This window comes from Numenius arquata, chromosome 14 (genome assembly GCF_964106895.1).
Source record: "Numenius arquata chromosome 14, bNumArq3.hap1.1, whole genome shotgun sequence".
Lineage (NCBI taxonomy): Eukaryota > Metazoa > Chordata > Aves > Charadriiformes > Scolopacidae > Numenius > Numenius arquata.
In genome coordinates, this window is record NC_133589.1 from 7273511 (window position 1) to 7286135 (window position 12625).

Consider the following 12625-nt stretch of genomic DNA (forward strand, 5'->3'; position numbering starts at 1 on the left):
GCTCAGTGTTTTTATCCACCCTGGGATGTGTTTTTCTGCACAACTGACAAACTCAAGGTCAGATGTTTGCTAGTTGTTTTGGGGCTAAACTGTACATTTTTCATTTTTCCTTCCTTTGCTACTTGGAGATTGTATCTGATGTCGGCAGCTCTGGAAAGCTTCACATCCTCTTCATCAAACGCGAGTGCTGTGCTTAAGGATGGCGTTATTTAAATTAAAGATGGTTTTTTTATCTTCTATCCCTAATGCAAAGCGCTGCCGTGTTACCCTGGGGGTAAATGATGCTCTGTGGCACAGGGGGGGAGGTTTGGGCCCATGTCTCCGGTCCTGGTCCTGGTCCAGCCCGGGTGGCTCCACCTGCGCGCCCAGCAGCCGCACACCCACCGCCGATGCCGTTTGCCTTTAAGGTTTCTCACTCATTACAAGCGGCATGTAATTTAAACAGAAGCACTTTAGAAGTCAACTAATTAGCACCAGGGAGGCATCCCCCCGGAGTTCGGCACGGAGCCGTGCCCTCCTTTCTGTTACGAGATTGTTCCAGCTGGAAATTACAGAGACTGCAGTTTTTAGGGAAAGCGAGAGGCTTCGTGGCTGGGAGCCGGGGCAGAGCCGGAGCAGGGAGGGCAGAGCAGGCGCTAAAGCCCAACTGATAAAAAAAGGAGGCAGTTGGTAGATGGTAAACGTCTGCCCAGGACTGAGAGCGTGGCGGGGAGGCAAGGGAGAAGGGAGGCAGGGACTCAGCCCAGGTAGAGTTTGCCGGCCCATCTGGCCGTGGTCCCCACGCACCGCGGGGGTGCCAAGTGGCAGGGGGGCACCGGCTGGCGCGGTTTGGTTGTTGGATCTGGCCGCGTCGTGGGCGTGAGCCGAGGCTGAGACTCAGCTGCATGAGGATCTGAAGCATCTCCCTTTTGTTCCCACCGCACCCCGACAAATGGGAAAGGACCGGAGTTTCTCTCGGCATTTTCGGTACGTCTCTCCGCTCCGTTCCTCTGCGCGGCGTGCATGCCGTTGGATGTGCCGGGAACATCCCCGCGACGTCTCTCCTGCCTCTCTGAGCTGGGGGGACCCTGCCTCCAGGCACTGGTGCAGCTCTGCCACCATTCTGCACCCACCGCAGCAGTGGCGTGAGCTGTTGGGGGGAGTTGAGCAAAGCTCGGATGAAAAATTGGGGGGTAGGGGGATGGGGAGAGGCGGGAAGAGCACGTCTGGGTTTGCTTTGTCTCTGTGACTATAGTCCACCAAAGGGATGGGTGGTGAGGATGGGAGTTTGAGGGTGCTGTGTGGTGCAGGGGCTGTGATGGAGTGTGGACCGGGGACCCCTTGCTCCCGGCCCCAGCTGAGCACGAGCTCTGAGCAAACTTGGGGCTGCTTTCCCCTGCTCTTGCTGGGGCTGGAGCCACCACCACTGCCCCGCTCGAGGGGACACATCCTGCACTGGGGAATCTCAGCATCCAGCTTGGGATAGGACAATCCAGATGAGCTCAGTGCTCATCGCAGGACGTGCGCCTTCACGAAAGGTGGTTCTTCACAGTGCTTGGCTGGCGAGGGAGGCAGCTCCCAGGGAGGGCAGAAATGGGACTGTCTGTCCAGAGATGAGCTGCAGGTGACCCGCCTGGGGGGTTTAAAAATTGTGAGTGTGACAAAGACCGAGATGTGCTAAACATCCTCTGCCGAAGTGAGCCCCAGAGCTGAGACGAGGGGCTGGGGGTGGGAGCACTGGCAGACAGGGTCCTGCCGGGGGGTTCCCCACCATGGTGGCTGTCCTGGCCAGGCTGCTTCGGAGAGGGAGGGAAGGTGAAGCAGCTTGCAGCCTCTGGGTCCTCTCCCGGCCTGAAAAATGCCCTGAATTTGCATTTTTTGTGTTAGAGCAGACTCAGCCCTCCTGAAGAGTGTGTGCTGATACCGCTGCAGAGAAGGGTTAGTGCACCAGGGCTGGGGATCGGGCGCAGGGCTGCAGGACACACGGCGGGGGATGCCTTTCCCATCCCTTCTCTAACAGGGGAAGAGCCAGGGCTGACCTGGAGCATGTGAGGAGGAGGAGGAAGCTGAAGGCATGAGGTCAGCACTGCGTGGCTCCCAAGCCCTCCCATGGGCACGTGTGTCCTGCTGGGACAGTGGGTCTGTCCCTGGTCCCAGGCCAACCTCTGTAAACAGGGTGGGAACATCCATGTTCCCTGCCAACAGGCAAAGCCTGGCTTGTCCCATGGGACAGCAGGGCACTGCAGATGTAGCTGCAGATTCCTGCAAAACACCGGGCACCATCCTCCCCGTGCCAGTGCTGGTACATGTTGCACAGGCGGCGTTGTGCCAGAGCAGAGGACAGGTTGAGGCGTGGATGCTGTCTAATGACACCCCATGTGCTGCTGTTGGTGGGTCCCTCGTTAAGGACCAGCCCTGAGCACACACAGCTCGGAGGCTGGCACCCACTGAACTGCAGGGTATCGGGGCGCCCAGGGGATCCAGCCCCCAGCACTGCGGCAGGGGGCCATCCCGGCCTCCCTGAGGCCACATTGCAAATTCTCCCAAAGGGTTTTGCAGAAGGAAACTATTTTGCGTGCTTTAATAGGATTATTTTTACCAGTCACTTAGGTGCCCTCCTTGCTAAGATACCGTTTTACTTCTAGCACTGAGTCAATTCACGGTGAAACCCTTCAAGCCTGTCCTTGTACCTGGTTACTGAGCTGGCTGTACTTTGTTCTTCAACCCTGATGTTTGCCAGCCCGCAGGCGAAGCAGCAGTCAGTGCAAAGTGGGACAGCCCTGCTGGAACGAGCAGGGCCAATTTAATTTGGCCAACTTAAATGGGAGCGTGCTCGTTTTGCTTGCAAGGAACCCGGACTTGTCCCAGGGCAGCGGCGTGGGCTCCTGCCGGGACTCACTGCTGTCACACCGTGTCCTCCCCTGCCACGGGGCTGTGGCAGCCTGCATTCCTGCAGGAGCCTCCTTACAGCTGGGTGAACTATTTATTAGCATGATTTCACTCTTCTCTAGTTGCTGCTTAATCACAAATTGACTGTGAATTGTACCAATGTGTTACTTTTTTAAAATTATCACCAAATGCTTTGCGTGAGCATATGTCAGCCTTGGGATGGCTTGCGATCTGTCTGCCCCTGCTTAGCATGAGCATCAGCTCTTATTTTAAGTTCTGCCTTTTATTGGGGGGAAACAGAGATGTCCCGGTCCAGGTAGATTTCAGATTTGAAGCCTCCCTTTCCTACTCCTCTGGCTTCACCCAGGTTTTTGGGTTCCTTTGGCGAAGCTGCCTGAGGGAGAGGGGAGACCCCCAGCAGCTCCAGCCTCTCCATCCATGCATCGCTACCAGCCAACCATTGTCACAGTCACGTCACGCTGGCAGCAGGAAGGTGCAGCCCCTCGGGGCAAGTTGCTCTGTGTCCTCTGACACCAGCTCCGAGTTTGTCCCCGTTAGTTCCCCCCCAGGAGATGTGCTCCCCAGGTGTTTTGGAAGTGATGTTCGCATCCTTCCTCCACCTCAAGTGTCGGAGTTTGTGTTAACGTAGGGAGCGCGTTCTCACGCGCCACGAGGTGAAGAGCACTAATGAACCTCACAAGACAGTATTGTCTAATGAGCAAATGCAGCTGCGACAGGCAGCCCGATATAGGTGCAGGGAGGGGTTGCTATAGAAACACACAGAGATAACAGCTCCTCCAACAGCCCCTAAATGTGCAAACGGGAGGGCAGCAGTAGGTGAGTGGGGTGTCAGCATCCCACTGTTGTGATGGCAGAAGGAAAAGGAAAAGCAAAAACGTTTCCCCGTGTTACAGGGGTGAACCCCGGCCAGGGTAGGAGTGGTGCAGATGCACCCTCCTCGCTCCCTCCCGGGATGTCACTTTGTGCTTGCTCTGCATCCCCCAAGGGCCCCAGGGGGTTCTTGCATGGAAAGGCCACTTGGCTGCTGGCAGAGTAGCTCTCACCTGACAGGGAGTAGCTGACCCAAAATGGAGCAAGTTCTCAGTGGTGGTCCACTTGGTCCCCTTGCCCATCCTCGTCCCTGCAGCACCAGCATCTCCCAAGGGGTGTGAGGTCGTGGCAGGAGCTGGAGGGTGGCAATAGCCAAGGCTGGAGCCCAGGAGAGCAGAGTGCAGGGCTCCCAGCAGAGGGGCTGGGGCAGGAGGTGGGGAGCAACATTTTGGGGGTCCCAGAATGCACCGGAGAAGAAGGGGGTCTGGGGGAGGTGGTTTGGCACCAACAACACAGGGGGCACTTGGATGTTGGGACCCATGGCTGTGGGCACCATGCAGTGAGGAGTAGGGCACAACAGGACAGGCACCACGGGGGCAAGGGTCCTCTCTGCCTGGCCAGGTGCCTGGTTGTCATGGGAATGGGGGTGGAATTAATCTGGGACTTGAGCTGAAGCTCGTCATTGGCATACTGGGACCGGCTGCTGAAGGGATCCAGGACAGGATGCATGAGGAGGAACTGAGCTGTTTCAGTCAGTACGTGAGCACTGTGGAGACTGACGTCCTTGGCATGGGACAGGACAGGATACGCAGCCAGTGTCCTCAGCATCCCCAGCCCCAGCATTTGTAGCTCCAGGGAGGACTGAGGCCAAAAGCGAACGAGGGGCTGGGGCTGCTCTGACCTTTCCTTTCCCAGGTATGGCTGGATCCGGAGCACTGGGCCACAGCCGCCCTGGCTCCACTCCTCACTCCCCTCCTTTGTCTCATTTTCCCAGGATTTTCATCCCCAAGAAGCACCGGCAGCGGTTTGATGAGGTGGTGTCGCAGAGCCTGATCAGCAAGCTCTGCCGTTCCAAGAGCGAGCAGCACAGCAACCGGCTGCGCCGCAGCCGGAGCGAGGACCACCAGGAGCGGCTCCTCGTCTCCACCCGCGCCAGCTCCGTGCCCCGCAGCCACGAGGAGACCAGCAAGAGCCTGCGGAAAACTACTTCGCTCATCACCAGCAATGTGGCCTCGGGGGCTGCCCGCAGGTAACACCTCTCCTGGACACACCGGAGTTCACGGCAGCAGTGTCTGATTTAGCGTGGATGGCAGCATGGGGGAGGGATGCCAGGGAAAGGGGAGAGGCACTTGGAAAGGAGATGTCTTCAGTCTGCAGAGTGGGTGAAATCCTCCTGAGATGAGGATGGACTTGATGATCCTAAGGGTCTTTTCCAACCTAAATGATTCTGTGAACAAAGACCTCTCCCTCCTGAAGGCTGGGCACGTTTCACCCCTTGTCCCAGCTCTGGGCCACCCTCTCTGCTCCCTCGCTGTCACAGGTACAAGCCGTGTGAGGAGCTGAGATGGCACTTGCAGGCTACGAGGGGATGTCGGCTCTTGTGCTGGGTGGGCTGCAGGGTACCCATCTGTGCCAGCGGGATGGAGGGTACCCGGCTGTGCCAGCAGGATGGAGGGTGCCTGGGGACAGAGAAGTCTGCATCATCCTGCCCTGCCCTGGTGGGTGTCTGGGTGCGAGGCTGTGGGAGGAAGGATGGACAATCCTTTGTGCACAGGGGATTAACCCATTTCCCACTGTCCATATGGACAGATCTCAGCAGCCCCGGAGAGCCAAGGAGCCCTGCAGTGCTGGTGGTGGCTCCCTCTCCATTCCCAGCCCCATCTCATGAACAAGAAAGCAGGATTTGGTCTGCCAACACAGCTGGGGAATTCTCTCAGGAGGGACTGTGCTGCCACAGGCAGCATCCCGATCTATTCCCCTGTCTCCAGCTGGTATTACCAGGGTGTTCAGCTGCAGCACACCTTCCCATCAGGATAATTTTTGGTGTGACTTATCCAAAATCCAGTTCCAGCAGTCTCCCTCCCTGCCAGAGTAGGAGCAGTCCCTTCAACAGGCTTTCTGGTTGTAGATTATCTCAGTGATGTTACCTTCCCCCAGCTCCCTGTGGGGAACAACTCCCAGCCCCAATCAGCCTCTCAGCAGGGAGATTTCCTAATACTCCTTCCAAAATTTCCTAGCAGAATTTCTCTCTCATCAGCCTATGAGACCTTTGCCCCCTAAAACACATTGTCTCTTATTCTATGTAATAAGCTATATCCCATGGCCCACTTTAAAAACACATTGGATTTGAAGGACCGGACAGTGGATTTATGAATTCAGTATTTAATGCAGAGTAAGAGTCTGTGCTCAGGGCCATCGCCCCTATAGCATCCCCATTCCTTCTTTCTACCAGAGCCCCCGCCTGCCCTGTGCTGAAGCCTCGGTGTTCATGGATGTTAAGCTTTAGTTTGCAGAAAGCTGTAACTGGGTCTAAAGGAGCTACTCCAGAGCTCCAGCATGGGTGGCTCTGGTCCCAGCGGGGACTGTGTCTGCTCCAGGCCTGCAGTGACAGCGCACTGGGGATGGCACCGGCATCCCCCCAGCCCTCCCCGAGGCTTTGTCTGGGCCATTTCTAGCACCCCTGGATAACCCCCCACCCCAGCACCCCATGCTGGCTCTGCACTGTGGGCTTCCTCTGCTCCCCAGCACAGGCAGGCTGTGGGCAGGAGAGGCTGGTGGTGCTGGCAGAGCAGGTAGCTGCATTGCAGCCATCCAGGGCCACCAAACCCACACACACCTTCCCCCCATCCCCTCTCCCTGCGAGCAAGGCATGTCTGGGGGCTCCCATTTGAAAGACACTTTGGTATCAAAGGGACTTTGCAGGGATACAGGGAGTGTTGAGGGCTTGGGCACTCAGGAGACACCCAGGCTAACAGGGCTTTGGAGGGGCTGGGAAAGGAAACAAGAACCAAATATTGGGCTCTGATTTCACATTTTCTTTTTTTCACCTGCAGAACTGTGCGAGTTTATAAAGGCAACAGAAGCTTTGGCTTCACACTACGTGGCCATGCCCCAGTGTGGATCGAGTCTGTTCTGCCAGGTAAGAAAACCTCCAACCACAAGATTCAAAGACGCTTATTTATCTCTGGTCTGAACTTGAAATTTGAAGTGCCTGCTGTTTGCTAGAAAATAGCAAAGTGGACTTTTACAAGGCTCAGTGATGGGGTTTCCCCAAATTGAATAACTAGCATCCTTGGTACAATTTAGTTTGGCTTCACGCACTCCCTGTTTCGAAGGGTGGAAAATGCCTGTTTTCAGTGGATAGCCTAAAATCACACCTGCGTTTCCAGCGCAAGCTGGGTGATGGCATCACAGTGTCCGGTGAAATGCTCCAGCTCATGCAAATAACCCAGCTGCAGTAGATACCCTGCCCTGGGGGGTGTTCCTGGCCACAGAACAGCCAGAGAGCTGGGATGCCATCCCTGTAAGCAGGGGTCCACCAGCTAAAGTCCCTCCTATTCCCTGTGCATTTAGGGAGTCCAGCTGAGAAGGCTGCTCTCAAAGCTGGAGACCGGATCCTATTCCTCAATGGTCTGGACATGAGGTAAGAGGCTCTTTAAAAGGGGCCCCGGGGGGTGGTACGTGATCAAGCACACGTGTCCACTTGTTCACTCTTGTGCAACAGAAACGAGAGCTGGTGGTCCTTGAGAACTGTCTACTGAGGTGCATGAGGGGTTTTGCCCCATACAGACACCTCCTGCACTATTCTTTTACAAGAACTGGCTCTAAGTAGTATTTAATCTCCATCCCTGCTCCTCCTTTCTCTATGTAAATAACCACGTATAATGCATGACACACTAATTGGTGTCCTGGCTGCAACCCACCCGCAGACCCTGATTCAACCGACTTTGAGTTGTAGGAGTTAAACACTTGGGGCTCTGCTTTGGAGCACTAGCCAGCCCATGAATTACTCCCAGAACAGGATCATAAACTTAAACCACATGACCAATCGCATTTCCACCCAGAAGTTAATTCTTCTATATATTATTTGCGCACAAAAGCTATCAAACCAGAGCTGAGTGTGCACCTCGCCGGGCAGTGGCAGCAGCCTCTATTTCCTTGGCTTGGTCTTTCCACACAAAAAGCAAGAGCAAGCAGGGTTAGAAGAGGCTACACGATAAGAGAGACTGATGAATATTTAAAGGTTAAACATCTGATGCTGCTTCTCTCAGTGCTCAGGTTCTCACATTTCAGCTGAACGAGCAAACTGTTGGCTGATGCAGCATTGCCAGAAAAATAGAGGAAACAGAGATGAAGATTGTCCTCTGAGCCCGCATTTTAGCGGGCATTGTCCCAGGCTGGCCTGTACCCTTCTCCAAGGACACTCCAAGATTTTTCCTGTCTACAAAAATGCATTTTACCTCCACCTTGCATTTTCTTTTTGTGCAGAATTAGGACAGGCAAGGAGAGGCCCGCAGCACCGTATCATTTAAATTGAAAGTTCATCTTCTGGGTTTGAGCGTAGCTTAAAGTAATGCTGGCTCCGTTTGCCATAACGCCTCCTGAGGGTGCTTGCAGGCATGCCCTGCCGTTATTCCTCACTGCAGGTACAGCCCAGAGCCCAGGGTGCAAGTCACCCTCTCCCTCAGGGAGGCTCTTTTCTGAGCAGCACAGCTGAAACCAAGCAAAGATTGAGAGTCCAGGGGAACAGCAGCGGGGCCAGCACTGCCTGGGTCTGAGCAGCAAGACGCGGCTTTTTGCAAGATGAAGGCAGGCGGCTGCAAACTCCATTTCACTCCCGCTCCCCCTCCAGCCGCTGCCGGCAGTTCTGCCCGCACGGGCAGCGCTGACCCCGACTCTCCTGTGCCCCGCAGGAACTGCTCCCATGACAAGGTGGTGTCGATGCTGCAGGGCAGCGGGGCCATGCCCACCTTGGTGGTGGAAGAGGGGATCGTCAACTTCTCCAACGGTAAGAGTGCGGGGAGGAGAGGGTCCGGAGCGGGAAAAACCCCACACCGGCTCCCAGATTCCCCACGCAGGAGGGAATTGCCAAATACCTCCTGTAGGCTCTGCAGGTTTAATGCTGCCCAGAGGGCTGCTCCTCCCGCCGCGGCACGTGGCTGCCCGATTTCTGGGATCAGGCTTAATCTCAGGCTTGGCTGCTCTCCAGAAGGGTTCATCCTACTGTATGATTGTCCTTGACGGTCCTTGCCAATGTCCTTTATGTGCAGTCTGTGCCATGTACTTGACCGAAGTAATCCAACTCTGTGCATCCATGGTTGCTGTGCAAATCCCAGGGTTGCGTATGGGCTCTGCTGTTCAGGATAACTGCTGCCGTCGTGAATAATTTAGCTTGCTGCTGGAGAGCGAGTCAGCGCGAGATGAGGGTACCTGGGGCGATGCAGCGTGGGTGTCAGCACAATTTCAGCAGAGGGGCAGGACTGCAGCCCAGGGCAGAGAGGGGTCACTGCTGCATTTCCGAAGCTGTGTGAAGGCAGGAGAGTCGGTGCATTATTGGGGTGCTGCTCCACAATGCATAGGCCCAGGAATTTGGGACTGGCTGTTCCCTCCAGAGCAGCAATGGACTCCTGAGCTTCACATTAGGAGCCCTGTGAAACCAACTCATTTGCATGTGCGCTAGAAAGAAAAAGCCAAGCACCTCGCTACTTCACAGTATAGAGCCAGTGGCACCCAGACTGCTTCACCACTCTCCGAAAGAAACCAAGTAAAGGCACAATATTTTGCTCCCACTACCTTGGCTATATTCCTGTGTGGATTAATGCATCCCACAGTCTCGATCGGGTCCCTTCTCCCAGCTGTGCTTATTGCCCTGCGCTCGCTGCAGAGGCAGCACAGGGACCAAGCTCAAATAAGCATGGCAAAGCAAGTGATTTTCCATGCCTCAGGTCACTCGGGTAACCCCTGACTGGTGCTGCTTGAAGTCTATAATTGTCATGAAATGCTTTGAAACTTGAGCAGAGGCTTTAGAGATCCAGAGAAGGAATACCACCCGCTTGTGTTCACAGAAAGTGTGGAAGCAGCATGGTTGAAGAGAGAGATCCCAGAGAGCATCCCAGTCAAAACATCCCCACTCGGAACCAGCAGGTCCACAGACCTACTGGGACAGCCACAAGCTCCAGAGCAGCTGGTCCAGAGCACGGGAGGAAGGCAGGGGCAGTCACAGCTCCAGATGAGACATTTCACCTTGTCACCATGCTGCCTTCCAGTGTCTGTATCAGCACATCAGGATTTGTGTTTCTATGGGGCACCCATTGTGCATGGGTGCAGCTTCCCTGGCTGTCCTCAGGACCAACCCCTGGTTTCAGAACAAGCCTTTTAACCCATGGTTAAGACCCTTTGTCTGTTGAATTTTCTTTTTTCTTTCTACCCGCGCCTTGCAGACTCTGACTCTGCTGACTCCCCGAGCACCTCCTCTGCCCTCACCTCCCTGCAGTGGGTCGCAGATATACTCCCCTCTAGCATCAAGATTCAAGGAAGGACCTTCAACCAGCAGCTGGAGCACCTACTGACTCCACCTGAGCGCTATACCATCTGCAAAGCGCTGGAAGGCTTCTTCCAACATCGGTAACTTGTTAGCGGCTCCCTTCCTCTAATGCTGGGACCTGGCCTGGTATCAATGCCCATGTCAGAGTCAGTCTCCAAGCAGAAGGCAGACCTTGGCTTTGAGGCTGTCAGCACTGAGCTCTGCTGCGATCGTGGTCTCCGGTTTCCCCAGCTGTGCGTTTCCTTGTGCGTGTCTGCAGGACACAAGCACGTCTCACCAGTGCCCTGCCTGAAGACAGGGTAGACCCTTTAGCTTTTGAAGTTAATTCAGTCACCCCTTAATCCCTCATAAAGTCACCTTGGTCCCCCACACCGTGGGTTTTCTTGCTTTCTGGCTGTCCCCGACGGCTGCAGATCCTGTTTCGTCTCTTTCAGCAAACTTCACCATGTTTCATCCTTATCTTCTCGCTCCTTGGCTGCAGCACTCCCTTGGCAGCAGCATGGGGATGGTTGTGGCTGGCAGAGCCCTCGTCCTGCCGTGGAGCACACCCTCCCCACCTTGCTGCAAGGGTCAAAACTGATTCCCTGGCAAACTCCAGACTTTCAATAGGGACTTTGTTTTCTGCCCTTAATCTTTCCACACCACGGTGAAGCCATCCAGCTGGGAGGTGCTTGCCGCCTCTTCCCACAGCTGCTGAGCTGATCGAGCCAGGTTGCCCGGCTGCTCCTGGGGAGCTCAGGTCCCACAGGGGCTGTGGATACACCAGCCAGGGCCAGGCAGGCTCCTGCTGCGATGGTGCAAGCAGCCTGCTGGTGCAAAGGCTGAAGGATCAGAGGATCCAAATCCTCAGTTTGAGAAGGAAATGCAGGGAAGCCCTCAGTATTTAGGTTACTGATGGTAAGAGAGAAGAGAAACTACTGAGTACAAAGCCATGGCACTGCCTCTGTGCACCGCAGCTCAGGCTGAAGCATCCCCTTGCCTGCAGGGAGGCTGGGCTGCCTCTGTACCCGCAGGTGCTGGGGGAGGTCCAGCTACATAAACGCCCCACCAGCACCAGCTGAGTGAACCCCCCTGAGGCCCCGTGATCACTAACACTGTCACGGTAAAGCAGAAATCTTTGCTTTGTGCTCTCCTGAGACTCTGCTGCTTCTACGGGATTCCCCAGTTGGGCATTTCAGCCCAAGGAGCGGCGGCTGTGGGAGCAGATCCAGTCCTCGGGATCCACAACTGGGAAATGCAGAGTCAATCCCGGTGGGCGATTTGCTCTTACTCAGTGACACAGGGATGGGAACTCAGGTACCATGAATCAAGTCCCCAGGTTCCCCTCCCAGGGCAGGGCTGCCCATGTTGCTTGGTCTTCCAGCAGTGTTTGACTGGGGAAGGCTCAGTGAGGGCACCGCCATGCCCATCTTCTCCTCCGACCAGCTCGTTTTGCCTGTAGCCGCCCCAGATGGCTTGATGCAGAGGCCGCTGCTCCATTTAACAATAATTCATCATGACCTAATTGCATGCCTGTCCCAGACAAGCAGTTGCAACCTCTAACTGCTCCAACAGGGAGGGAAATCCCCAAACGCCGAGTTTTTATTGCTTGCCACCATGGCATGCGGATACCAGCGTTTCCCGGCAGCAAACACAGGAGACTGAGTCAGGACACCCCCGTTCTGGGCTTTGGCCCTCCAGTCAGTTTGCAGATGACAAGCCAGCTGGCCCCAGCCACGGGCCAGGAGGAGCAGTGCCTGCACAGGGCAGAGCGGCCACCTGCCTCAGCAGCTCCTCCACAATACCTGAACTTTTCTGAATGGGAAATAGGCTTCTGACAGCAGAGCTGTGTCCAGCTCCACAGAAAAGGCAAGTTAGCCCAAAACTAGGGAGCAACTTAGCAGGTGACTTCTGGCAGGCTCTAGGTGGCTCCTGCCACTTCTCATCCCTGCTGGCCTCTGAGGAACTCCCAAAACACTTCATTAATTAAGTTCTTACCATATCTGAGCCTCTTCACCCTTCAGCTCTCCCCTGCGTGCCTGGTCCCTGCTCCTTGGAAGGCAGTCATGGTCCATTCAGTTAACATCAAGACAACAGATTTGTTCCTACATACGCAATCTCCTTCCAGCTCTTCATAAGAAGTTCTTACTGTTACTTCTCCATTGAGGATACAATAGTTGCAGTGAGCTTTAACCCATCATCTCTGCCTCAGTTTCTCAGCAGAAAAGCAGCCTGACTTGAGCTCCCTGACCCAGGACAGCCCCCTTCCCCCAGGCTGCTTTATCCTTCTCATTGGATCGGGTGTTCAGCCCTGCTACTCTCAACAGCCCTTTCACCATCCCTACACACCACAGAGCCAAAATGAGACTGAGCCTTCAGCCCAGTGAGGCTGCCAGACCAGCT

At 55.3% G+C, this 12625-nt stretch overlaps 1 protein-coding gene across 1 annotated transcript in view; it reads left to right on the forward strand.

Annotated features, from left to right (window-relative positions):
- GRID2IP (Grid2 interacting protein) overlaps positions 1 to 12625 on the forward strand; it is a 38494-nt gene that overhangs the window by 9917 nt on the left and 15952 nt on the right. The window contains exons 4-8 of the mRNA XM_074158744.1: positions 4694 to 4948; positions 6753 to 6838; positions 7273 to 7342; positions 8613 to 8707; positions 10140 to 10323. Of these exons, the coding sequence (XP_074014845.1) occupies positions 4694 to 4948; positions 6753 to 6838; positions 7273 to 7342; positions 8613 to 8707; positions 10140 to 10323 (690 nt within the window). The remainder of the gene's footprint in view (positions 1 to 4693; positions 4949 to 6752; positions 6839 to 7272; positions 7343 to 8612; positions 8708 to 10139; positions 10324 to 12625) is intronic.